Raw genomic sequence first — 27,837 nt, 5'->3', positions numbered from 1 at the left:
ATTAAGACTCGAACCTATAATCCCTGTGTTTAGAGGCAGACACCTTAACCACTAGGCCAGCGGTTTTCTTAAGATAACGTCATGTGGCGGCTTTGCAGCTCTTACTACTGGCTGCCATTTCGTTAACAATCTTGGTCGTTGGCAGATAAAAGAACCATCTTACTGATAGCTTCCTCTTTTGAATAAATAAATAAATAAATAAATAAATAAATAAATAAATAAATAAATAAATAAATAAATAAATAAATAAATAAATAAATAAATAATAAGTATTTGGTGTTGTGTGTCAACTGTAAAATAGCTTATTTATTCTTGTAAGAACAAAACTAAGTTTGCAATTTCTTTTGCTTCTGTTTCAAAATTGCAGTCAGTCAAACCAAATTTGCATTATTTTTGCAACAACTCGTTTCTGTAAGGATCTTTCATCCCCAGATTTGTACACTACCAATAAATACAAAACAGGACTTGCATATATTTTTTGAGATATAAAATATAGATAGATATAATTTATTGACGTATACATATTTGTACAGTCATATAATATATATAACAACTGTCGTTTGGATGAAAGAAATCAGCTGTAAACAAGTATAAATGCATTTGAGCCGCGTCACGACAAAACCAACATAGTGGGTTTGCGACCAGCATGGATCCAGACCAGCCTGCGCATCCGCGCAGTCTGACCAGGATCCATGCTGTTCGCTTACCAACTCTATTACAAGTACAGAAACTGATAGCGAACAGTATGGATCCTGGTCAGACGGCGCGGATTTGCAGGCTGGTTTGGATCCATGCTGGTCGGAAACGCATTATGTTGGTTTTGTCGTGACGAGGCTCATTTATGTCAATGATAATTGATTACGTTCGAATAGAGATATATTGTTATTAAACAATGAAACAATGTGAAATCATGACATACTTAATCATCAAGTAACGAAATATCATGTTGTTTATATCATGTTTATCATGTTCGTAATGATGTCCATACAGTGCACACGTCACTTTGTAAGGTAATTAATTATTTTGTTAAAATGATACAGTGGTCAAAATGTGTCAGGCACAAAAATGTCACATACGTATATAATCTACGGGTCGTACAAATTAGTCACAATAAGTTTATGGCTTGCTAGTATACATATAAACATGTCAGTTGTCCGTTGTTGAGCACTTTTATTATTGTTCAGAGAGAGATCTTGCTCAGGCTGGGACTATAACAGATGCAAATATGTAAGTATAAATATCGTTATCATCTATTATCTGCGTCTCAAATGGTCCATACTTACTCACATTGACTTTAACGCGGGAATACAGGATGATGTTCATTAATTTTGGCAAGTAAGTTTATCAAAACAATTAACCGGACAAATATAGCTTTTAATTTGTTATTGTACATTTTTCACGTGAAAGTAGTCACTCGCGAAACGCACGCTGTTGAATGGTTTACGATTTCTAATCAGTTTCGTTGATTTTCTTAAGTTTATTGTAATAGAAAAAACTTTGCAAAGTTTTAACTTACTCGATATGTATATTCAATATATAATTCTATATAGAGTTAAAAAATTGACTTTGAGCTTTTATTGAAACCGCGGTTTTCTTCATTTATAAATTACGTTACCATTTTAAAACAATAAGAATATTAAATACTCCTCAATTCATACGTAAACATTACAATTTTCTTTCTATTGTAAATAAATATTAACAGTATTAAGTACTCGTCAATACGTACGTAAACATTTCTTTCTATTGTAAATAAATATTTTGATAAATACGGTAGATTTGGCGTTACCATCTTTTTTCCGTGAGAGATTTTCATCTTTAAAGATTGTTCTAGTTGAGAAAATGTTTGTTTTATCTCTAGAAGGGCTAATTTCCGTAGAAATTTATTTGAAGATAAACTAGTAAACAATTACGAATTATTACTTAGTCAAACCATGTCAATCTTTGGTTTTACTTATACGATTTCTTTGATATTTAATAATTTTCTTTTAATTCTTGATATATAATTTTAAGCTTAATTGTTCTTACTGTTTACCATCCAATTTATACGCTATCCGAACATGTGAACACTTTTTTAAATATTTTCAGGTTACTGTTTCTGCTGCTTATGAATGTTGCAGTTACATCCGGTGCACCTGCAACTAAATCAAACTCGACTGCTTCCCGGAGCAACACACCATCTAAACCAAATGTGCCGCCATTCATCAAACAATGTTTTTACGAAGGACGCTGGTTCCCGGCCGGTACTATAGTGAACGCCGGAAGATCAGGAGATTGGTGTTTCGGTTCTTACTGTGATATCGACGGGCATATTAAGCATTGGGATGATTACAATTGCCCTCCACCGGATAAAGATAACCCTCATCCTCCATTTCCAAACCTGAACAAACTCCATAAACAGCAGACGACTTCGTCAACAACAACAACTACTACTACTACTACAACTACAACAACACCGCGTCCTACGAGACCGCCGACAATGGCGCCAACTGGATTCTGGTTCCCATCCTTCCAACCTCCTACAATGCGCGCGCCCAGTTTTAATTTCGACCAAATGGGTTGCTTCTTTCGCGGAGAATTTTATTGGGCGGGACAAGATATCGTTAACAGACGCCGAGGCCGACGATGCTTTGGAACATATTGTGATTTCAATGGCGTCTTACAACATTGGAATGATGACTGTAGATTCACGGTACCACCACCGACACGCCCACCTCCAAGACGTCCACCAAGAAGACAACGCCCACAAAAGTCAAATGCTGCAGTAGAAACATAGAAAACTTCAAAATTAGACTTACATAAATATGTATATACATTTATATATGCAACGATTTTGCACAACCGTTTTCAGGGAATCTCTGAAGACGTTTAAAAAGTTCTGACCAAATTAGCGCTGCATACTGTATCGGTTTATTATTCATTTATACCTAAGAAAAAGTCTGAGGATTTTTCTAAAGGAATGTTGTGTGTAAACTATTTTGTGCCATTTCATCGCTTAAAAGTTTTGCCAGTGTAAATATCAAACAGGTCAACAATATAAGTCTTGAAACTTGTAATTTCGCTGTTTCGTGAAGATCTGGGTCTTAAAAAGGGAAGAAGCGAGATCTTGAAGTGAAAATACAAATAACGAGCACGAGCGCTTATTTTTGCATTTATATAAGTATAAGTGGCAAACATCAGACGCCATAGTTTTGATTACATATGACAGTCATGACTGGCATATGATAGATTAATAGATTCTATAATTGCCAAGTGTCATCAGAAGATAATTCTTGTCAGTATTCATTTATTAACCATGTCCAATATCATGTGCCATTATATCACTTTACATATATCATCCTATATTCATTTGTACGTGTTATAATAATGCACATTTATAACGTCAAATTTCATTGGACAATCGTGACGTTTATATCATCTTTATACACGTTTTCTGCAATTTTATAGTTTTTGTATAATGATTTAATCATAGAAAGCTATGTGTACTATTATACAGATTTTTCCAATGGTTATATGACTTTGTTTGCTATATAACCGTTTAAGCCCCCCCCCCCAAATCAATTTAACTAATGATATACATATATATGTACATAATTAGTTTACAGGACTGTGTTTTTGACACCCAGTATACTTGTACTATCATTTCTACATGTGTTTTCATTATTTCATTTGAAACAGTACATTACCAGTGAACTTCATTATTTTTTCATAGAAATTCTTTAAGTTGTATGTATCATGTTGAATAAAAATACCATTTATAAAAGGATTGTGTTGTGAGAAGACATTTTATTAGTTCTGGCCATTCAAATGACATGAAACAGAAGTTTTTAACCACACCGTATTACCGGCGCCAGATATGACAGATTGCTGACCAGAAATAATTGAGCCGCGTCACGACAAAACCAACATAATGCGTTTGCGACCAGCATGGTTCCAGTTCAGCCTACGCATCCGCACAGTCTGATCAGGATCTATGCTGTTCGCTTACCAACTCTATAACAAGGGAGAAACGGACAGCGAACAGCATGTATCCTGATCAGACTGCGCGGATGTGCAGGCTGGTCTGGATCCATGCTGGTCGCAAACCCATTAAGTTGGTTTTGTCGTGACGCGGTTCATATGAAATATACCGATTACTACTTGGTTCAAAATCATAACTATAGACTTACGGCCCATTGACTGAAAAGAAAAACCGCAAAAATATAATTTAGTTTTGGACTAGTTTCCCCATTTCATAAACTATTTTGAGCAGGTTAAAAATGAAAAAAAAATCAGTGAAAATGGTTGGTGTTTTATTCTTCAGAATACCATATGAAGGAATTTCGTGTTAAACAACGACACAATCATCACTTAGAGTCATGTATGCAAAATATCAACCCAGTGTGTCTTTTCTTGACGTTACAGGATGATACAGGCATCCAAACTAGCCCTGGCGAAGAGAAAATGCTGCCGTTGTAGGCAGGGTATGTATTTTCGGGACTGCCGATCATGGCACGACTTGCTTCTGGGCAGAAATTTGAAACAGCACAGCTAGCAGTCCTTAGATTACTAGCTCGAAGTCTTTAATTAAAGATAACTGTGTAAATATGGGTGTACGGACATAATCCCCTTCATGTATTTTTGCATATCTGGACATAATCCCCTCCATGGGTGGACATAATCCCCTTCATGTGTGAAATTTTGAAGCGGACAAAATCCCCTTCATAAAATTGCTACCTAGGACAAAATCCCTCTCGGAGGAAATTTCGGTTTATAAAGTGGGTATGAGAGCTTAATGTATAAATAAGTAGAAAACATTTTAGCAGAAAAGCACATTCAATTAGCACATTTTAATCACAATACAATTGCTTAAAATTGCTTTGTTAAAGCATTCACAATAATCAATTAAGTAGTGCAGTGATCTTGGTTTGACTAAATTATCACTTTTCATCAATATAAATGGTAACAATGGATATTATATATCAATTAGAATTATCAATCAATGAAACAATTATTGGCTAATAAAAATGTTTTTAATACTAATCAATTTAAAATAATTAAAGAAATTGCCTAATCAAATATTTGTAATTCAGTTGATAATTTACCATAATTTTAATGAAAATTTCTAAACTAAATAACTATTGATACATAATTTTAAATAAAAAAAAAGGTCATTATTAATCAATTTATATGGAGTATAATTATACATTATTCATCAATTTTTATGGAGCATAATAATACATTAGAAACCTATGAAACAAGGGGATTTTGTCCGGATAGAGAAGGGGATTTTGTCCAGCCTTGCAAAAACATGAAGGGGATTATGTCCACCCATGAAGGGGATTTTGTCCGGGTGGGCAAAGGGGATTTTGTACGGGTGGGCAAAGGGGATTTTGTCCGGGTGGGCAAAGGGGATTTTGTACGGGTGGGCAAAGGGTATTTTGTCCGGGTGGGCAAAGGGGATTTTGTCCGGGTGGGCAAAGGGGATTTTGACCGAAGGGGATTATGTCTGACATTCGTAAATATGACAACTGTCAACAACATTGCACCTTTACCCTGCTCTGGAACCAAAATGAATTAACCAGTATAGAGCCAAGCCAGGCCGAACATCTGTACAGTATGCTCAGGTTCTGTTCTGTTGGCTTACTTCCTTTCTATATTTCTTTCTTGATATTTCTAGATTGACAATGGACAGTGCCAAGCTAAGAATGGAAGCTTGTAGGGTTAATTTTACAAAATCAGCTGGTTAAAGGTTAGCCTTGCAAATCTGTACAGTCTTACCAGTGTCAGCACTGTCGGCTGCTCAAGTTTAAACCATTTTTCCGTGCAGTCCATCGCATCACCTTTTTCTATTTACAAGTCGATTATTGAGATTTAATGTGTATCCCTGGATTAATATTTGCAAATTGTAAAATATGTCTCCATCATTTAATGCATATAAAACGTTTTTGAAACGTTTTTTTGTTGTTGTTGTTGTTGTTGTTGTTGTTGCAGAAATAAAGTAATTTGATTATACATGTATTCATTAAATGAAAAGGAGAAAAAAACTGTAAACTCGAGATTTTTCAAGAAATTACATATAATCATTTTAAAATTTCATTGAGAACTTAAAGCTACAGTCTCACTTACATCCCGGCAGAGCCCCGGTAGACGTCCGGGGTGATCCGGGAACCAACAGGGTACGACCGGGAACAACCGGGGTACATCCGTAACTCTGCCGGCAACGTCCGGGAACATCCGGCATTCGACCCCGGATGGAATAAAATATTTAATATTACTGGGGTGGTCCAGGATGATCCGGGAAGGTATAGCTAGGAAAAAGGACTTTAAAATAAAATCTAGTCAAGCTTTTAACTTTAAGCATTATTTTTGTTAAATTGATATGTTGTATTTGTAAAACAATGTTCATTTCTACTTGAAATTATCCGTTTACCAGGGTGACCAGACCTCAGTGTGGAAAAAAGAAAACAATAACAACCACAACAAAACAAACAAAATAAATAATGTTAAAAAGACACGAATGAACGTCTTTGATAAATGAAAGATTCAATGCAAATTTGCATTAATAAACTAATCACGATTCCAGTGTTCGGAGTAGATCGGCTACTTTGATTTTGAATTTGAATGGCTGGTTATAGATCCCATCCTGCGGGGACAGTCGAATCATGAAATCTCTACTTAACGACGCCTCTGTGCTGTGAGTTGGTTATATCACAACCCAGGCCCTGTTAATAAACAGCAATGATTGGATAACCAGCCCGGGTTTTACAACAACGGACTAGTCCTCAACTGTAAACGTGCATTGGTACTTTTTTGTTACATCAACAAAAGTGGAAAATTTAACATGATTTTCTAGTCCACTGATTTTATTACTTATTTATTTATGCAATTTGATTAACGTTTATTTGATATTACTTAAGACCGGACGTAACATGCAGTAAGGAAGCATAGTGGGGTCTCTATATCTAGTTCAAGGTTAAAAGCCGACGATAATCTCCAACTAAACGACAATATAATTGTTATTTATTGTATAGATATTAACATGACAACTCGTAACGCTCTTTTGAAAGGGATTTATTCTTTTTTCGTATTCAATAGAAAACCGATTATATTCTGTAACAGAAAGCGATGACGTAAAATTTTACGACATTACCTAACAATAGCAGTGGTCAAAATTATAAATTTTTCTTTGGTACTCTATAAATGTAAAGCACAGCATAAGGACATACCTTCTTTTTTGATAGAGAAAAAAAACTGGTAAGTAACAGAAAATTTTATTTTATTTTTTAAAATAAAATACACAAATTAATGACTAGACGACAAATTTCTTCATATATAAAATGACTACTAGTATGTTATAAGTAAAATATGCATAGATTTATCATTGACGTTTTTTTATTAGCATTTATGGAATTAAATCTGCCTCGAGCGACGCACTGGACGAATTACAATTTCAAACATGTAATGCAATTATTCATTTATACATATTGTTCATATGAAGCTGGGGGTGATTTGTGGTGATGGTGGTAGGGAAAGGTGTGTGTGTGTGTGGGGGGGGGGGGGGGGTGGAGTACTTAACTAGTTGTTGTGTTTCTTATTTAAAAAATTGTTTAAAAGGTGTTCGTCTGTGCATTTTACAACACCTGACAAGAACGCAAATCTTTCGTTAGCTTGTCTATATTGTTGGATAGTTTCTTGGTGTGATTCGAAAACACATACGTGATAGGCAAGAAAATCAATGCCAGTTTCTTTAGACACGAGCAGGCTTGTAAGACAATAATTCACTTATATGCATTATGTCATCATACACAATAAAATTGAACATGTTTTGATTTTCTTGTCACAGATTTACACTTACATCCGCATAGCAGAATGTCGAACTTAGAGGTAGCGTCAAATGTAAATGGCACGGTAAGTTTGTAGTATTTGTACCAATTAATCAATATATAAATTTTAATTTGCGTCGTCAAGGTTTCGTACATTATCTTATATATGAAAATCAAATTTAATGTAAATATTATTTAATGTCTGAATTTCTCCGTGAAAATTGATCTCGTGATAATAGTCATTTGCCTCTAACCGCTGATTTAGAAGGTATTCTATAATTAGAAATCGGTCATTTGTTGAGAAATTGGTAAAAAATACTTGTTAGTTATCAAGGAAAGCAAAAACAAACGGGAAAGCACACCGACACAGTGCAGTTATTTGGCTTCTTCCGGTTTTACAAATGGGGAAATTCTTAGGAGTTTACAAAACCCATAAGCCAGCTTTGTTACGTCGCATTTAACTCTTACCAAATATAGCTCTCCAAAGGGCTTTGTAGGAGCACATTAGACTTACGTAAGACCGATGCGGTCGCATTTGTCCCAGATGAAGCAAATGGGGCCTCACAAGATAGCACATTTGTCTCATGTCAATTTTATGAATTATTTGTCACATATTTTCCAAATGCAGAATTTTTTCTCGAGATTCGCCTTTTTACCTCATGTAAAGTGAAATCATCAATAGGCTTGCTAATACTTTTTTTATGAAATCTTAAACCACACATCTACAATAGAACTATTAATTCTAATATCTCTAAATCAAGAAATTTGATTGGCTGAACCTGAGTGCGGAAAACAAAACAAACGGAATCCTGCTCACGATAGTACCATGGTGAAAACGCTATGACACAATGGTACGATGATGAAAACGCGATGGTACGATGATGAAAACGCGATGGTACGATGATGAAAACACGATGATACAAACGTGAAACATCGATTGTATGATGGTGAAACAACGAATGAACGATGATGAAAACGTGATGGTACGATGGTGATGCATGGTGAAAATACGAAACTGCGATTGCATAATGATGAAAACTTGAGATTATTTTCACCATCTGGTCATCGCATCATCGTGATTTCACAATTGTGCCATCGTTGTTCCATCATCGTGCCATCGTGTTTTCATCTTCGTACTTTCGCGCTTTCGCCATCGGGCATAACGGTTCAGAGAGACAAAAATATTACTTATGTCGGAACAGAACATAGTAATCGGGCGATATTTTGAACAATACAATAACATGAATTGTTTGGAACGTCGCCGGAGTCTCGCTTCTTGCTTCAAAATTCGTACGTTTACGCGAGACATGAAAATCCTTCGAGGCATTTCACCGTTAAATAGAATTTCCATTATATTCTCTGTAAAACTGATATTTTTCAAAGAGCTACAAAACGTAGCCAGACCCATTTAAGGGAACAAATCCGTATCTCATTTTAAAGAGTTAAAACTTATGTAAAATGATGAGAAAATTAGGGGTCATATATGTTCTAAGAAAAAAAATTCTAGCGTCACATTTGTTACAGTAAATTCACTTAAAACATCACACTGTTGTGAAGTGGAAGCACCACCAATACTGAAATTAAAATTCACCTTATCAATTCAAATAGCTCGCAATGTTTTTGCTATAAAGATATAATTACATATCCATGATACAATTTAAACAGAAAAATGCTTAAATTTAGACCTCTACAATATTGCCATGCAGCGTGGAAACAGTATCCAATAACCTGTATGCCATCCCGCGAGAAACCTAGATGGCCTTTACCGTAGCAAGGCCCTTGAGAACAGAGCTGCATTACTGGTACTGGTACTGGTACTGCAGTACGTACTGCAGCGATTTTGCAAGTACTGGTACTGATACTGAATTACTCTTACAAAATTTTGCTACAACTGGTACTGGTACTGCATTACTGTCTTAAAAAGTGGTACTGCTACTGCATTACCCAGTACTTTTGGTATTGATAAAAATTAAAAATAGCATCAATTTTTCTCATAAAATAAAGCTGTAAATAACATTAACTATATTTTATTTTTGTGAAAAAGTAAGTTATCAAATCTAAAGATAATTTGTTGCAATATTCCTTCAAATGTTAACATAGTTTTCATCATAAAAAGCACCAAAGACTTTAAGTAAAAATTAAACTAAGATAAACAGACTCAATAACTCTTTACCCTAAAATATCCTTATTAAAATCTTTTATTACTTTGTATTTACTAGTAAAAGAGCAAAATAAACACTAATTAATTTCTTCTATTCTAAATAATCCCATTTCAAGTGAAAAAAAGTGATATTGTTAGCACCATAAAAAGTTGTTATTTACTTTGGTATAAATTGAACAGAGGTGTGAAGGTGTGAAAGGCAACAAAAGACTGTTGTGTTTTAAATGAAAGATGTTTGCATTGTATTTATACAGTTGACTGGTTACTAAACAATTAGATATGACATTGTAAATATTGTTTGTAAAACGTATGTTAAAACTATAAAGTTGTAAATATGTTATGTTAACTTTAAAGTACATTATGATTTTATTTCTTTGCTGATTAATATTTGCAATTATTTGTTTGACACTGTATTTATTCAAACTTTGATGAATATATAAAAGTAATGGTACTGATACTTAATTACTTCACCAAAAAAAGTACTGGTACTGCAGTACCGAGCTAAAATCTAGTACTGGTACTGGTAATGGTACTGCATAATTTGCCAAGTACTGGTACTGGTTCTTAAGTACTACACCCTTAGTACTGATGCAGCTCTGCTTGAGAATCACATACATGAAGCGATGCGCGAAAGACACGAAAGGCGAAATTCCGGCAAATCCTGCAGCGAGGCACGATATTCTACCGTGAAATCTCGTGATACATACGGTATACTTCGTCATTGCGAGATCTCGAGTTACAATATCGTGCCTCGCTTCGTGTCCCGTCGGAATGTCGCGTCTCACCTGATTCTGCGAGGCCCGATATTCAATAATTATAGCATTACCCGGATTCTTTTAGGAACTCATGCACGTTGTACGTGCTTTTCCAATGGCGGATCTTAAAGCAGTAATGCTCGGAAAATGGCGATTTTTTTAAATATATTTCTGATGATTGGATGGTCTTCCGATTTCCTTCCTAAGATCATTTAGGTGTCTTCGTGGCCGAGTGATTTAAAAAACAACAACACTTCTCCCTTACCGCTGTAGGTCCGACACCCTCTCGGGCACCGAATTATACATGCAAGGAAGCCCGTCCAGGGTCCAAATGCAGAATACCTATCCGCGTGCGCACGTATTAGTTATCGCGTGCGCACATACTAACTATCTCTTTAGAACGTAATAGCTATCGCGTGCGTACGTGATTGTATCATATTGCCACGTCATAGCTGACATGCCGAACAGGGATATTCTTTAAGTTAATATTTGACTCCTATGCAGAGGCAGGAAGTTTTTGATTGACCGGAAGTGACCTTAATTATAACGATCTGATTATAAATACAGATAACACAGCACAATGGCTGGTAGCCAGTATACGGGCGGGTATAATTGTTACCTTTTATGAATTTTATGGAAGAATGTGAGACAAATGTGCTTCGAGTGTCCTTTCTATAGTGTGTAGAACACAGCTGTCTCATGTCCAATTTGTCGCAAATCTGAATGTTCACGAGCACATCGGCAAATAATAATAATACAATAATAATAATCAGCATCATCATCATCAGTATCATTACCATCTCATCAACACCATCATCATCATCATCATCATCATCATCATCATCATCATCATCATCAACAGCAACAACAACAACATAACCATCATCATTATCATTTCATGTTAAATATTATCCGCAAGCAGCTTCAGTAACAATATATCTACATCATAATCATCACACATATATAACTATCATAATCATAATTATGATAATCATTAACATCATCCTCATCATCACCATCATCGTCATGATCATCATCATCACCACCATTGTCATCATCATTTGCATCGCCATCATTATTATCATCATCTTCTTCCTCTTCTTCACCATCATCATCATCATCATTGTCAACATTATCATAATCGTCATCATTATTTTTATCATCATTATTATCATTATTAAAAAGCGAGGCATCGCTTTTTGATTTGATGTTTTTTTTCCATGAGCTTTGTTCGTTTGTGTTCTGCAGTGCAATAAATAAAGCTCTCCGGAGAGATATATCCGATGAAAGATATTTGCGGCCTTACACATCATCATTTCTTCAGAACCATTGATTAATGCCAAAATCAAATTTAAAATCACCATAATGTCAGTCTAAGCTTTTATTATCATCATACCGTTTGAATTAAATGCTCGATGATTTTACAAGCCGCTATACTACCACCTGTAGACGAATTATGTCAAAAGCCGAAAAGTTGCGGTTGCAATCGGCTCAAAGGCCTTTACCGAATTATGACAGAAAAGGCCGAAAAGATGCGATTGAAATTGGTTCAAAATATAATGGAAAGGCAGATAACTAATACCGCCACACATATTTATGACATAAATAGTAAAATGATCTTTCGAAGAATATTCGAAGTGTTCCTATTATCGCAATTTTACTGTATTTCACACTAAAATCTTGGTAGATGGATAAGATAATAATTTAAACGTCTTCCCAACTAAACTTTGGAGAAGTATAATGATTAAAAAAAATAATTTGATGCATCTTTATTATCTAGAGTTCTGAAAGACGTCACACTGAATCAGACGTCACAAAACATTTCGTGAAAGCATTTGCACGGTCTTCTAGATCATTCAGCAGCAGTAACACGGAGGTATCATTTGAGAACGGGACATCTCCCGGAAAAGAAGCGCTAAATGATAAAGCATCCGCGTGCCAAAGTTCGATGTCAGGCAACACATTTGGAGGCAGTTTATTGCGGAGACGTAGCACACTGAAAGGAGTTGCACAAGGCATCACGGGAATGCTTAGAATGCGACGGTTAACTAAACCCACGATCAAACCGAAAATCAGACTGGAGAACACGTACAAGATGGCGCCGGACACAGGGAAACACATGGCAACCTCGAAGATTGAAATAATAGCTCAGCAAATTTTAGAAAAAGAAATCGGCAACAAAACATATAACAGCGCCACGGTTGGAACCATGACTCGTGTCATATCTACAGAAATCAAAAACAAAGTGAAAGAATTGAACTTTCAGCGTTACAGGATCATTTGCCAAGTTGTTATTACTCAGGTCGAAGATCAGGGAATAGAAGCGACAAGTAGATGTCTATGGGATGCCAGCTGTGACAATTTTGCCGCTGTCTCGTACAGAAATGATTCGATAGCAGCTATTGCCATGATATATGGAGTTTATCTTGAATAGCTTTCCGCTTTTTGATTAACTTTTCGGTCTTTAAGTGTAAAAGGAATAGCTTGTTACAAAATGATCGAGTTTTAATGATTAATGGACTTCTGAAAAATAAGTTTAAGATCGACTACATCAAACGTCAAAGCGACTGTCAAAACGTTTTATCTTACAAAATACATCACACTGTTCAAATTTTCAAGTTTAAACACGAAATGAAACTTTTTTGTATCAGTCATTTTCAATGAACACTTCATTGTACATAGGCCTACTAAATTTTGTGTTCCCCTTTAATCAACAATAAATACATTTTGTTTTAAAATGTGTATTGTTTCAACAATAAATTTACGTTTTGATTTAAATGTGTATTGTTTAGATATAAAAATATAGTTCATTGTTTAAAGCGACATGTATATAAAAGATCATAGAGTCAAGTTTCATAATACTTTTAACTTGCTTCCATTGTTTTCATTTGTAAATATGTTTTACGTTTGTAAATATGTTCTATGTTTGTAAATATGTTTTGGGTTCATGTTTGATTGTACGGAATTTAAAGCAAGGGAAAACACTCTTTCTTTGAAAATTATATTAGAAGTGTTTGTTGTCTCCCTTGAAACGGACTTGGATTTAGAACAAAACACTGTTTGAAAATAAAAACTTGATTTTGTTGTTGTTATTATTTATGTACAAAAATGTACTGAAAACAGAACCTTTTTTTCGCCAGTCTATTGTTATAATAACGATTTATTGTCCTCCCTGAAGGGAGAGCATATATTCGCCGCCTTGTCCGTCCTTTCGACTTATTGTCCGCCCTTCATTCTTTCTGTCCGTCCGTTCGTGACACACTTGTGCCTCTTGAGAATAACTTGATAAGTATTAAATAATTCAATTTTAACTTCACACAGTGATAGACAACAATTACAGGAAGTGCAGAGGCTAAGAATCATAACTTTACCTTGCTCAATTCCTTAAGTTGAAATGCTTGTCCCGAACTACTATATTGCTTTGTTTTTTTTTAATTATCCCCCTTTATAATTCTTAATAATGCTTGTCTGAAGAATAGCTTAAAAAATTTTGAAAGAATTTGAATAAAACTTCTCACAGTAATAGAAATCAATAGTGACTAGGAACCCTAATTCTACCTTACTTATTTTTTTTTAATTATCTCCCTTAATGATACATGTACTTAGAATTGCCAAATAATGGTTTTCCAGAGTATAACTTCAAAACTATCAATTGTGTCTAATTCAAACTTCACACAGTTGAGAATAGTGACCGGAAGTGCAATGTCAAAGTATCATAACTTTATAACGTAATATTTAACATATTTTTGTAGCTTTTCAAGTTTCCCTTATGATAATTTAAATATTAAATAATGATTGGCTGAAGTATAACTAGTAAACTTTCAACGATGCTGCATTGAGACTTCACACAGCTTCAGACACTAGTAAGAGGAAGTGCAGTGTTGAAATATCATAACTATACGTTTTTTGTTTGTTTTTGAATTATCTCCCTTTATAACATTTAATTATGCTTTGTAGAAGAATAACTGGAAAGGTTTTGAAGGAATTTGATTGAAATATACACTTTGATCGAGATAAGTATGAGAAAAACATAACACTATCTTGCTTATTTTGTTTAAGTGTCTCCCGTTAAATACTATTGCTTTTCCAGGGAATAACTAATGTTTTATTAAAGGCCCACTATGCTCCAAAAATGCTTTATTTTGAGAAAGCTTTTATATATATATTTTTGATGACCTGTTATATGTTCCACAAGGCTACTCATTTGCTAATTACTTGAACCATCTTCTGCTTCTATTGTCTATTGTCAGTTAGTACGCTTATAGTGATTGGGTATTTTGAATAGAAGTCAAAATACTACTTTGTTTACATTTTCTACTTTTTATAACAAAAAATTTGAGAATAACGCGCTACTTTCTTCATGTATCAAGCATCTAAAATGCAAAAAATAGCAGTATTCAATCGCTATAAAACAACCTCTTTATCAAGAAGAAAACAATTATAGATTTCTGAGGCATAATGTGCCTTTAAATGTATAAAAACAATTTGAGCCGCGTCATGACAAAACCAACATAGTGCGTTTGCGACCAGCATGGATCATTATGTATCACTTTTGATTAAAATATAACCTTTATTTATAGACCGATGTCTTTCATATTTGGTAGTAACATACCTCGGACGGTCTTCTAAATTTTGTTCCTTTGGATTAAGGTCAAGGTCGCCGATACTTATCATAGGTTTTTACACTATTTCTCATACAGATTTTATTTATTTACTAATATGTCTCTCATATTTAGGATGTAGATTCTTTGGGTGGTGCAGCTCTTGTAGAGAAAATGTATTTATTTTTAGCATTATTATACTTAAAAAACAACGACAAAAACAAGTCTCAGTATAATTTCCCGTTGCCTCGTCTTTAAGATACATATTCATTGCCCAGATCCAAGTAAAAAAATATTACTGTTTTGTTAATCACGAAACCCGCGATAATCCGTCCCTTTCAAGTTACCGCTCCGTTACTTAAAACTCTCTTTAAAGAAGAAAAAAGGACATAAACAAGTTAAAATGAGATATTCTGAATAATGATTTCAAAGGCAGTGTAACAATAGTTCGTGTTCAAACGGTTATCTCTATAAGATCAACGTGTATGATAGCTAGCTTTAAAGTTGATACTGATGATAGAGATTAACAAATGATAGCCATTTACTTAGAACGCATGCGCAAAAATTGCGCGTGCAGTTATTAAAAATAGATTTGACGAGAAAATAACGAAACAAGCTTATTCAATTTAGTGAAAAGCTGTAAATTATGAGAGGAATACGATTTTATTATTTCCCCCACCCTTCTTTAATTTATTCGGTCAAATATAAGTATTTAATATGTTTGCATGCATAGATAGAGTATATGGTATATGACATATTTGACATTTACTTTAATGTAGTTTCGTTTAAGGCAGTTCTTCAAATTCTTCAATAACTCGCTGCAAATGAGCTGGGAGAGAGAAAAAAGACACAATCAAGCCGATAAGACAGCAAAATCACTAAAATTATTTTTGCAAATGATTTATTTCGATTATATTATTGAGATATGTATCTTTAATGTGTGACAGTTACCAGAACAATATCTAACCAAATATTTGAATTTGACTTGTTGTTGTTGTTGTTTTGTTTGGCTTTTAAAATCGCAGTTACACTGTGTAGACCTATTGCATTAAGACATGAGCGGACACCAGAGTGTTCAGAACCGTCAACCGTCCATTAGCTAGCTGAAAAGCTTCTTCAAATAAAAAAATCCGGTCTTAAACACATATCGTCAGGGACAAAGTCCTTCACCATTTGGCCAAATAGCAAGTATACTCTTTTTTAACTTCTTAAGAAAAACTATAATGTTTTTAATATACAATCCAAGACATTATGTATTTTTGACACCATTTTTATCTCTTCCTTGCTCATTTATTGCTTCGCTGGGAGTCTAGTGGTTTTAAAAGTGTAAAAACCGCACTGTCTGGCTCGAACAATGCACGAGAAACTTTATACCCATCCCATCTTACTAATCTTTCATCTTTCCAATCTATCCCTCATATTGCACCCTCTCCGCTTTTGTTATTGTGCAGCACAACAGCCATAATGATGATTGCCTCTCCCGCCTTTTTCATACACTGACAATAAATTTTGAAAATCCGTAGTTTTCACTATCGCGTGTCACTAATTGTTGCTCTAATTGTCTTTTTTGTAAATTCGAAATTGTTTTATTTTAAACCACCCAATGCGACCCCGTTGACACATGCCTTCAAGTTCAAATTGACTCATACTTAAAAGTTTATCTCGAAATCTCGCCGATTATCGTGCCTTGATGAGATGTTATCTATACCATATCTTGTTTTGTTTACAACTCGTCACTTTTTCATTTAAATTGTTTTCTTTTAAAAAAGAGAGAAAAGAAAAAAAAGCTAACATTGTAAAAAGGAACTTTACAGATACTCAAAACTGGTAAACAACCTTTCACTTTTTTGTCTTGACCTACAAACCAAACTGATTTTGAATTGTTTCATTTAAAAGAAAATGGATACACGCTGATTTTAAGGAAAGTCACACAATATCGCATGGGCTCATGAAAATATTATATTTACCGTTGATATATATCAAAGCTATGACCTAGAGTTCCGAAATGTCAAGTGGCAGAACATGAAAATGGCATTTGAACAAGTTATTGCAATTATACTTATAATTTGCGAGTAGATTGCAAATTACAAAAATATGTCACTGGATCAAGAAAAGATAAAATGATCACTTGATAGTCCGTTGTTCACTCTATGTCCTACATAAATGGTATCCTATTTTAAAATAAATTATTAAAACTATTGAAATTTAATACGAATTTCTTTTATAATGCAAAAGTTTGTATTCTTAAGTGTTAATGTTCTCTGTGCCGTGATTTCGGCATTGAAGCTAATGCTTCCAGATTTCATGCTAATTTTCATGTAAATTCTGAAAATGTTTTTAAAAGTAAACATTGTAAAGTGAACAAAAAAGTAATTTACCCATTGCAATGGCACTTATAATCCACGTATATTACCAAAAAGAGGTCAGACTCTATGAAAAAAACAAACTAAAAAAATAGATAGGCCTTACTGCGTTAGTCACCCAGTAGAAGTAGGGTGATAAATACTGCAAAATCAGTCAATGGTCGGGCATAACATGTACATTATTACTTGAATCTTTTTATTTTTTCTTAAAATCTTAGAACATTTTTTTCAAGTTTGATTTTCTTGAAATGTTTTGGCTCATCTTAGCTGGAGGCATGCAGCTTTAAGAATACCCCTGCAACAATAGTTTGTTTGCCTTTTCATTTTTTATTCCAAAACAGTTTTACATAAAATGAGTAATGATTATTTTCCATTATTTTTACGTAATATAGCTAATTATAGTACATGTAATATAGCTGTAGTATTGTAAAAGATTAAGGAAAACTACTCAAATTGCCCCTTTGTTAGTTGTTTCAGCTTCCAGTTTACAAAAACAAAAATAATAATAAAAAAATAATAAAATGAAAAAAATAAGAAAAAGAAAGAAAAAAAGGAGAAAAAATCTCTTCAGCGTATTTTTGTGTAATGTTTATTTTTTAGAACTAGCGTGAATCCAGGGTCAGGTGGAGTTGCATAAAATGCATGCACATTACTTTTTAAGGTATGATCCACCTAATGCATTATCTCCACTTTGTAGAGTATTCAAATAGGCCAGAACTACTGTCAACTGCATTGTAACTGAGGGGCGTGGGTTCGAGCCCCAGAAGAGGCAACATTTTTTTTCTTTATTTTTTTTCTTTAAACATTATTTGTGTCTCTCAGATCACTTTTGAGAAGAAAAAAGTTTAAAATTTTAATTATGAAATTATTATTGGTATTTATTGGCTAAATTGTGCCAAATTTATTATCAAATATGGTACCTGATATTTTCAAAGTCTAATAAAATAAAAACTAGACGGTAAAAGTTTTTTATATTTGACAAGTGCAACCAATATACTTTTAAGAAAATTTATGCAAACTTTGAAAACAGCCCCTGATTTGAGTAAATTTTAGGAATAATTTAAATATGGCCCTCCAAGTAGAAAAATGATCAAAAAACTACTTAAAATGGGTGGGGTAGGGTAACATTTATATACATATTTCAAACATTTTGAGTCGAAACAATAATTTTGCTGGGTCATTTGTTAGCTGAATGCTATTATTTGTTTCTTAAAATCGTTCTATAGGAAAATTTTTTTTTCATAATGATTATAAGGTAGAATATTTAGAGTTTTTCATTTCTGAAAAAGAGCCCTTCTAATAGCCAAGTTTAACTTCAGAAAAACCTCCATAACTCGAAAACCAACGGTAAACTATTGTTTAAATTTGCATTCTTGTGTTTTTAAGGTATATAACTGACCTATGTTTCAATTTTATAGTTCCCTTATAGTGCCCATTATGGGGCTCATAGCTTAATTTTCTTTATTATTTCGCAGCAAAAACAGTAGTTTATATTTGAAACACACGTACGTATGACAGGTCTCATTTTCACGTCTGCTTTGATCGACAATACCGCCAGAATTAATAAATGAGCCGCGTCACGACAAAACCAAACATAATGGGTTTGCGACCAGCATGGATCCAGACCAGCCTGCGCATCCGCGCAGTCTGATCAGGATCCATGCTGTTCGCTTACAAACCCCTATTACAAGTAGAGAAACTGATAGCGAACAGCATGGATCCTGATCAGACTGCGCGTATGCGCAGGCTGGTCTGGATCTATGCTGGTCGCAAACCCATTATGTTGGTTTTGTCGTGACGCGGCTCAAATAATTTAGAATACAAGATTTGAATGAAAAAGAGGCGGAAATAAAAAAAAATGCTCTGATTCAAAAGACTTTTCATTTCTAGTATACACCGATCGGACCTTTTTCAAGGTTTGAAAATTTTCTGATCTTTTCAGTAGTGATATGTTATAGGAACTAAACTTAAGTTGAAAAGCCCAAAAATATAAAATTTGATTTTGTTACATGGATCAGCTTGGGCACTTAAAACAGACAGATATGCAAAAGAGAAAGACATGTATGTTAAGAAAATATTATTTAATCAATTACATGCATTTTCTTCCATGTTATACCAAGTATATATGTGTTTTTCTTTTCATTGTTTAACGACGGCGAGCTTGTATTGCTTAAGTCAAATAGAATGTATGTTTTGTTCTGATAATATTTATTTCTTTAATATAATAAATTATTTAGAAATAAATTGAAAACCGTATCAATTTTTTGTGCTATTCTTAGCCCGATTTAAGTGATAAAGCGTTGCAACGTTTTTTTTTTCTCAATTTTTGGTCATTTTCCACAGTAAGAATATTTTTTCTGGGAAAACGGAGTGAGCAAATAATCTGAATTTTGCGCAAAAGTTATTGGTCTATACCTACATTAAATGGAACATCAATCTCGAAAAAAAGAAGAAACTATTTCCAGTCCTTTCATGTCACAAACGCTAAGTTGATTCTCTTTAAAAGTAAACGTATTTAAGATACCAGTTATTTGTATTTGTTTCACATACAAATCCAGTAGTATTTCGTGATACTGATGTATAAATCACAAATGCATTCTAGCACTTGAAACACTGACATCAATTTGTGTTAAAGAGCCATCATTAGCCTTGCCGACCATTCATTATAAACCCATAGAAAACAAGCACATTAAAAACCCATTGCACTTAAATCGTCCATATTGGGTTCACGTGATTTCAATGCCAACCGTGATGGCGGTGATGACGGTGTTATTTGACGCACGCAGACCATGAAATTGAACAAAATACCAATAAACTTTATCCCCTTGAGTTCGTACATCAGTGCTAAAACATGTTCATTAACTCTATATGTACAAAATGTATTTTTTAATTCTTTTCAAAAGTGAAAAATGCATATTTTTAATGCGCCCGTATCTGTATATGGGAATATGTTTTGATAAGATTTGTTTTCCGATAAATGTGAACAGTTAATGGTATTGAAATTTTATTTACTAATAATTGAACCGTTGATGACTTTATTTTAGCAATTCAGTGATTATATTTCGCATACAATGTGAATCATAGGTACTAGACGTCTACCCTGTCGGTATGTTGGACCCGTCCTATTTTGAGTCCGTAACATATCATTATTGTTTTAACTAGGCTTGTAAGCGGCAACTGATTTTTCCTATCTGACCAGCGCAGACAAAGCCACTTGCCGTCTGATCTTGGTCTGCACTGTTCGCTATTGAGTCAATACATTTTTTTCGTTGTTTTTCCCCCTATAATGATATATGGTTTTGTCCAGACTACAGAGTAAGCAAGTCCGTTTAACATATATCGGGTGGAAAGCTGAAAGAATTTCATAATACTTAAAAAGAGTAAAATAAGTAGAGAAGCGATGTACAGGGGGGCCTGACTTTGTACTGGATATCGCTACTATATATATAGCGTTAGAAAGGTTAATGAGTGCTTTTATTTTTTGGAGATGCAAAGCAGACGGCCAAGTTATTGACAACGTATAGCATAATCATAGAATGAATGTACAAATATTGCTAAAGACACTAATGTAATAGCTTATAAGAAAAACATTTTTACTAGTCTTTGCAAACTGCAACCAATTACACTTCTGGTTACCCAAAGGCATCGACCAGTTTCCAATGACAATGGTGAAATTGAAACAGATAATTTTATTTGCTGCAATATACAAAGAGTATCTAAGATGGAATTAAGGTTATGGCTTCAGTTTTTGTATTATCACCATGAAGGCAAAAAATTGTTTTTTAAGATTTAAATAGAAATTGTATGTATGTTCAAAGGGGATGGGTTGGAAAGTTATGGAAATAGTAAGAACTATTTTAAAAACACCTGGAAAGAATGATTTTTTAACCATTTTTTTAAACGATTTTATTAAACTTTCAACAATACTTGAATAAATTTTAATAAAGTATGATTTTTATATGAATTAATTTTTCATTTTCATGATGGAAATGTACTTATCTGGGAATGTTGTTTGTCGTCATTACTTATAAAATGTAACATTGAATAATATTTTTATTATGTGATTATACTCATTTTTCAGAAAAAGTTTTAGTTGTTGCACTTTATTAAGTAGAATGTTTCACCTTTTGAAAGTTGTGGGAAATCCAGTTTTCGTAAAGCTTGATCGCCCAATGTGTGCACGACTACACGGATCAAGAAGGTCTTTGATAGACCGTTCATGACTACCGTAACCAATTCGATTGGAATTCATCAATCATTGGATGACAATGTCTTTTAACGAAATTGTCAGTCTCCAATCAAATCCAAGCGCCTGGTTCAGAGGTTAAATCTTAAAAGGATTAATTTGTTCAAGCGTTCCTAAGTCGCAGCATGGTCAAGCAAAGCGTCTACATGACTCTGATGTGACAATTTGCAGTGTTGTTATTTTCCCATATCTTCAAAGTGTCCGATGCATTGATATTCATAAAATACTGCTTAGAAATATGAGATGGCTGTTTCAAAACAGATGATAGAGTTTTTCCTTTCATGAACAGTCCATGTTTCGTTTGAACCATACCCTAACAGACTGACAGTGCTCGAAGACAAAAATGTTTGTATCTTTCTTTATAGATAGCAATAATAAAGGCTGGCAAAAATGACCTAGTGAGGGGACATCTATAGTGGAATAAAAAAATCAATATTCTATATACATCTATGAAAATGAATGACAACTTCTGCAAAAAAACTTATACAAAAAAATAAAGTAGTGCTTGATTAAACAAATTTCTTATTTAAATTTATTTTAATATAAATTACAAGAACGTGTTCCATAATCGAGAAAAAGTAAATATATTTGCACTAAATAACCCGAACGAAATTGAAAACGAAAAGAAACTTCTCAAAGATAGTAATAAAAAGTAAATAAGAAGTCTTGCAGACATAATTATGTTTATAGACTTATAAACTGATTATAAAAATGGGCAGGATCAAATTGAAAGCTTTTTAAGTTACAAGACTTAGTAAGTAATAAAAATAACAGTTTAAAGGTATATCGTGCTCAAATTTGATATTTGAAAAAAACCCTGATAATTGCAATACAGCCTCTGCTTTAAATGTAAAAAATAAAACATCTTTGAGTATACTCAGAGAAAATATGTTATGTTTTTAGCTCTACACACTATTGGTAAAACAGTATGAATACGAATATATAATGTCATTTAAAGAAATGTCAGTTTTTTTGTTGTTGCTTTTTTTTAAAGAAAGGGCTAGAACTTGTAACAGTTAATACAACTTCCCAAACATAGTTTGTGCATTCTTTTATAAAACAAGACATAATCATTAAGTATTTAATAGATTTCAATAAATGTTTTCAATAAAAAAAAATTACTCGAACGAAAATGAGCATAGTATATATCTTTATTCATGCAAATTATTTTAACCATACCACATAACCTATTGCTTAAATTCAACACTAGAAAATTCCTTTCATTACATGATAAAGATCAAATCATTTTTCTGTTCTTCTTATACATTTCACTTTTATTGATATATAATTAATTGATCAATTTTAAATAAAACATTCGAAAGCTTTTTTCGCAAATCATCCCCCGGGATCTTTTTTATTTGTATGATATAACAATATCTACCAGTAAACCGAAACTTCAATATTTGTAGTACAAATATTTATATTACAACTTTTATTGTCTATCATGTTTGTCTAGTGCATTGATAAGCCATTTATTATACATAATCTGTTATTTGCGAACAGTCAATAATATGTATACCGAAAACGGTATTATTTACAGAAAACGCGAAAATGCTCAATAGAAAAAGGCCACCGGCCCCAAATTTAAAAGAAAGGGCTATTTTAAAAAGAAGAAAGGGAGATTTATTTTGCTTTTAAATGTGTGATTGTAGAAGGGTTAGAAAAATTGGTAATAAAAAATTCTTGATATCTAAAAGATTTTTAAAAATAAAATCGAAAAGTTTTTTTTTCCAAAAATGAAATTTCTCAGACAATTTGTTAAAAAAACCTGTTCTACAGACTTAAGGAAAAATACGTTAGAATTTAAAAGGGCGAAACATAAATTGAAATAAAAGTAAGGAGGATAAAAAGGGATAATAAAACCCATTAACTAATGCTAAATATTTGTTTTTCCAAAAAGGGCAGTTTAAACGGAATCTTTGTATTGCGCGTGAAAGGGAAATAAATTTTAAATAGCCCCAGATCCTGTGGGGTAGTATTTTGAAGACTGTTAGTACGCGTGGATACAAAAATCATCTTTAATTGTCATCAGGATTACGAAAGAATAAGAATTTTAATATTAAAACAAAAGCGAATGCAGATTTTATTCAAACAACAAGATTGACAAGAAATTACGTATTAAAACTGATGCCGGTTTATAGCGTATGAATCCCTTTTCCAAAACAACTTGTTTCCTAGTTAATAATAATTATAAACAATCAAAACTTATACATGTACATATATTTTGCTTGAACCTTTATCATATATTTACATAAAATGCATAAGTATGAACTTGTATTTTCATAGGCTTTCTTTCTTTTTTTTTTTTTTTGCAACATGTATTCTTCTTGTAGTTTTAAATGCGCAAACATTAGTTTGTATTAATCGCATAAGTATAGTTATAAAAATACACTAAATTAAATAGGCTAAATACTGCAGATGAAAGGACAGCTTGAAAAATATTTTCATTATCTGAAGACATTTACAAAAGTAATGTCTAAGTCCAGAATTACACAAACATAACTATTAACAATAGCAGGATTTCTCCATATCTGCACTGTGCAGACATAACTTTTGGTTGAAAGGCTTTTATTCTAATCTTATAAAAAGTCTATCCACTTTTACTTACCAGTACAAAACAAGAAAAACAACATAAGAACTACCTATTGTAAGATTTAATCAGATAATGTACAAGTCCACTAAAAGCTTACTGTCATGATTATGTAAAAGAAAATATAGTCCGAATGTATCCGAATGTTCGCTTTTTCATCGGCAAAAGATCGTTGGACCTAGTTAAAGATATACTGCTTTCTGGCGACATGCTTCCTTTATAATATATTCACCGCTGGCTTTCTTAAGCGTTTTATAGCAGACGACAAAGGGAAACTGGAACATATGAGTGACTTACCTTCATGACAGAACCTCTGCCATATTAAACCATACATGTCTAAGTTTTTTTGTATAGTTTCTAATTTTTAAAACACAGCACAACTTATCCCGAAATGTAAAACGCTCTAACAACAAGATTCGACTATGACAATTGCAAATATAAACAACAACCTACACTAGCAAACTAAAATAATGAAAAATTAATAACAATAATACTCCTGTCTACGACATCATATCAGCCAAAAGCCGCCAATAGGTTGAGCACCACCTATGTTCTTTCATTGCCTTTGTTTCAAGAAATAGTTGTTAAATGCTGACCGAGTCAAAATAAACATTTTACATAATTTTATCATACTGGAAACAATAATGTGTTAACATTATATTAGCCCTTGCCACTAGTAAAGTGCCAGGCCAGCCTGACCATCTGCATATCTATGATGTCGGCTGCTCATCTTTTTTTTAAATTTTTTATACTGCTATCCCTTACACTTTTAATGGACTGTTCCAAAATTTAAAGCTTGGCAAGTCCATTAAAGAAATTCGGCAGGTTCAGGTTGACAGGCTAAAGTTTAAATGACAAGAATTGTACAAACAAAGTTACATACGTACGTAGGCGCGTACACTCGGCTAGCTAAAACTTGAAATAATACTGCCGGTATATGTTAATCTATCATCATCATCATCATCATCATTGTTGTTGTTGCTATTATTATTATCATTATCATTATTTCTATTATTATAACAAATGTATCTTTATTATTATTATTATTATTATTATTATTATTAATATTATCATTATTATTATTATTATTATTATCATTATTATCATTATTATTATTATTATTATTATTATTATTGTTATTATTAGCATCATCTTTATAAGTATTATTTTATAACAACAATAACAACAGCAACAAGAAATGACGATTATTGGCAATTTAGCCAACATCAAGAAGCTGGTCCAAGTTAATATCTTGTTTTTGAATGGATGGCGGTTATCATAGAATAGGTACTTGATGAAAAAAAAAAGTGATGTACACTTTGAATAGACTGATTTCGATTAATGTACAAAGGGTGACTTACAAAATCTCTTTATACACGATGTTATATCTTCATTAACACGTACCTAAATCTCAAGTTTGCGACTTGTTCTTTTTTCTTCATTCTGAGGTTAAAAGTTGAATTTTAACCCGATAAAAGAAGTTAATTCTTTTGTTGCCCAACTAAAACCTGAGTGGTACAATAAAAGAGGGAAAGTGTTACGTCAAATTTGAAATTAAGTGACACAAAAAGATGCTCTTTTCTTAAGCTGTATTGAATAGACCCATAGGAAAAGTTGTCGGATGACGTTTTCTGGATGTCTTAACATGCATAATACAAAATTGATTTCTTTTTACATTAATCCTGCAGCATTAGTGTTTTCATACCAATTGACGGGCTAGATTCTAAACCAGAGGAAGCTGGCCTGTCCTGCATGTTCTAATTAACCTCTTCAAAGGCACGGACTTGAAACGCCAAGAAGATGCCAATCATGGCGGATCTCGTGCTGTCTCGTTATCATGAGATCTCATTTTTAAAATCCGTTCATGCGGATGACTTCTAATCCCTTGACGTACTGAATGAAAGATACTTAATTTGAATTTCGTCCCTTACAGAATGGGAAACAAAAGGACCATGGAGGGATCACTACATGATATCCTAATTTACCTTTCAGCACCACCTTACCATACGGGTCACTTGAAATAGATTTAATCTTTCTATTCAAGGGTATATGCTTCTCATTCCCAGGGCCTTGACCAACGCCGAATTCCGATAGTAATGAATGTTTGGAATCAATTTGTGCATCCCCGAGAGTCTTAAAGTGATCATAACGCGTGATAAAATTGTAAAATTGTATCAATTACAGATAAATCCCGCGAGAGAGCGCCCCGGTGACTTGTTTGTAAATAGAATATTATAATTCGGGAATAGTCTCTTTCAGCGAGCGCTTGCACGCAACCTGATCAGTGTCACTCTGATATGTTCACGCTTGATTTAATCGCAATTTCACAGAGTGGAATGCATGTATTTTTACAATCTGTAAAGAAGTATCGGAATTTATTTGATTAGGCACGGGTTAATCTGATCAGTCCCGTGCAACAGCCCGAGAAAAACACTTTCCCTTAATGAAGCGTCCGTCTTAATTCCTATACTCTTTTTACTGCAGTCTGTCTTGCGCAGAATTTCTAATATCAGACCCATCTCTAATTATGCTTTTGACATCTCTTTGAATTTCTTGACATACGACGTGATCTTAGTTCCGCATTTCATCTATGATGTTTAGTTGTTAATAAATTTCACCTAAACACCAAATTTTGATTTCATATTTTAGTCTGTAATATGTATATGTTGTGAAAAGTGGTGCAATACATATTGGTAGAGCTTTACCATTCTAACGTTATTTTTTTCCTGAAATTGTCTGTGTAATATAAATCGTACACGTTTCATAATTAATGAATTCAGTTCGTGTTCAGTGTGAATTCAGATTAACAAATTGCATTCACCGAAACACTTTTTTTGTCTGCCTTGAATTAAAACGAATATACAATAAAGTTCTTGATAATAGTCAAATTGGCATCATTGTATATATATTTGGTTTATGTTATTAGCTTATAGACACACTTTCGAATCCGTTTTTGGAACCAGCCAAAGGAAACAACAATGGAAACAACGACTTGCCCTTGACGGGGTTTGAACCCATGTAGATAGCGCTCATTATATATTTAAACACACATATGCACTTAAGTAGTTACTGATAAGTAAAAATTGGCTATGTAAGATGCGAAGAAGTTGTAATAACGTGTGTTATCTTATGAAATCTGCAAAAAATAACGCTTTTTAACATAACTATCCAAGGAATTTTGAAATGTACCTGTCTTTTCTTGTAATGGAGACATCTGTGTGAATTGTCCCACTGCCTGAACGGACATTTGCGATAAAATTGTCCGATACGGTGTCACCTACATTGGCATGTTGGAAAGAAGGTCCCCGGGGGTAACAAT

General features: G+C 33.4%; 2 protein-coding genes across 3 annotated transcripts; both read left to right on the top strand.

Annotated features, from left to right (window-relative positions):
- The first annotated feature begins 1,031 nt into the window (after positions 1 to 1,031).
- On the top strand, positions 1,032 to 3,540 carry LOC132741816 (uncharacterized). Of its 2 annotated transcripts, none has more exons than XM_060730077.1 (2): positions 1,032 to 1,227; positions 2,086 to 3,540. In XM_060730077.1, coding segments are annotated over exons 1-2 (690 nt in total). In that variant the 5' UTR covers positions 1,032 to 1,225; the 3' UTR covers positions 2,774 to 3,540. The 2 variants fall into 2 exon arrangements, with proteins under 2 accessions (XP_060586060.1, XP_060586059.1); XM_060730076.1 differs by lacking the exon at positions 1,032 to 1,227 and adding an exon at positions 1,280 to 1,335.
- Positions 3,541 to 7,133: 3,593 nt separating this feature from the next.
- On the top strand, positions 7,134 to 13,777 carry LOC132741815 (dynein light chain Tctex-type protein 2B-like). Its single transcript, XM_060730075.1, has 3 exons — positions 7,134 to 7,233; positions 7,823 to 7,887; positions 12,499 to 13,777. Exons 2-3 carry the CDS (start codon positions 7,849 to 7,851, stop codon positions 13,150 to 13,152), a joined length of 693 nt encoding a protein of 230 aa, XP_060586058.1. The 5' UTR covers positions 7,134 to 7,233; positions 7,823 to 7,848; the 3' UTR covers positions 13,153 to 13,777.
- Positions 13,778 to 27,837: the final 14,060 nt, after the last annotated feature.

This window comes from Ruditapes philippinarum, unplaced genomic scaffold, assembly GCF_026571515.1.
Source record: "Ruditapes philippinarum isolate M1 unplaced genomic scaffold, ASM2657151v2 ctg5090_1_1_1_1, whole genome shotgun sequence".
In the NCBI taxonomy this organism is placed as follows: domain Eukaryota; kingdom Metazoa; phylum Mollusca; class Bivalvia; order Venerida; family Veneridae; genus Ruditapes; species Ruditapes philippinarum.
The sequence above is the reverse complement of the archived record's forward strand: the minus strand, read 5'-3'. Positions and strand labels throughout refer to the sequence as shown.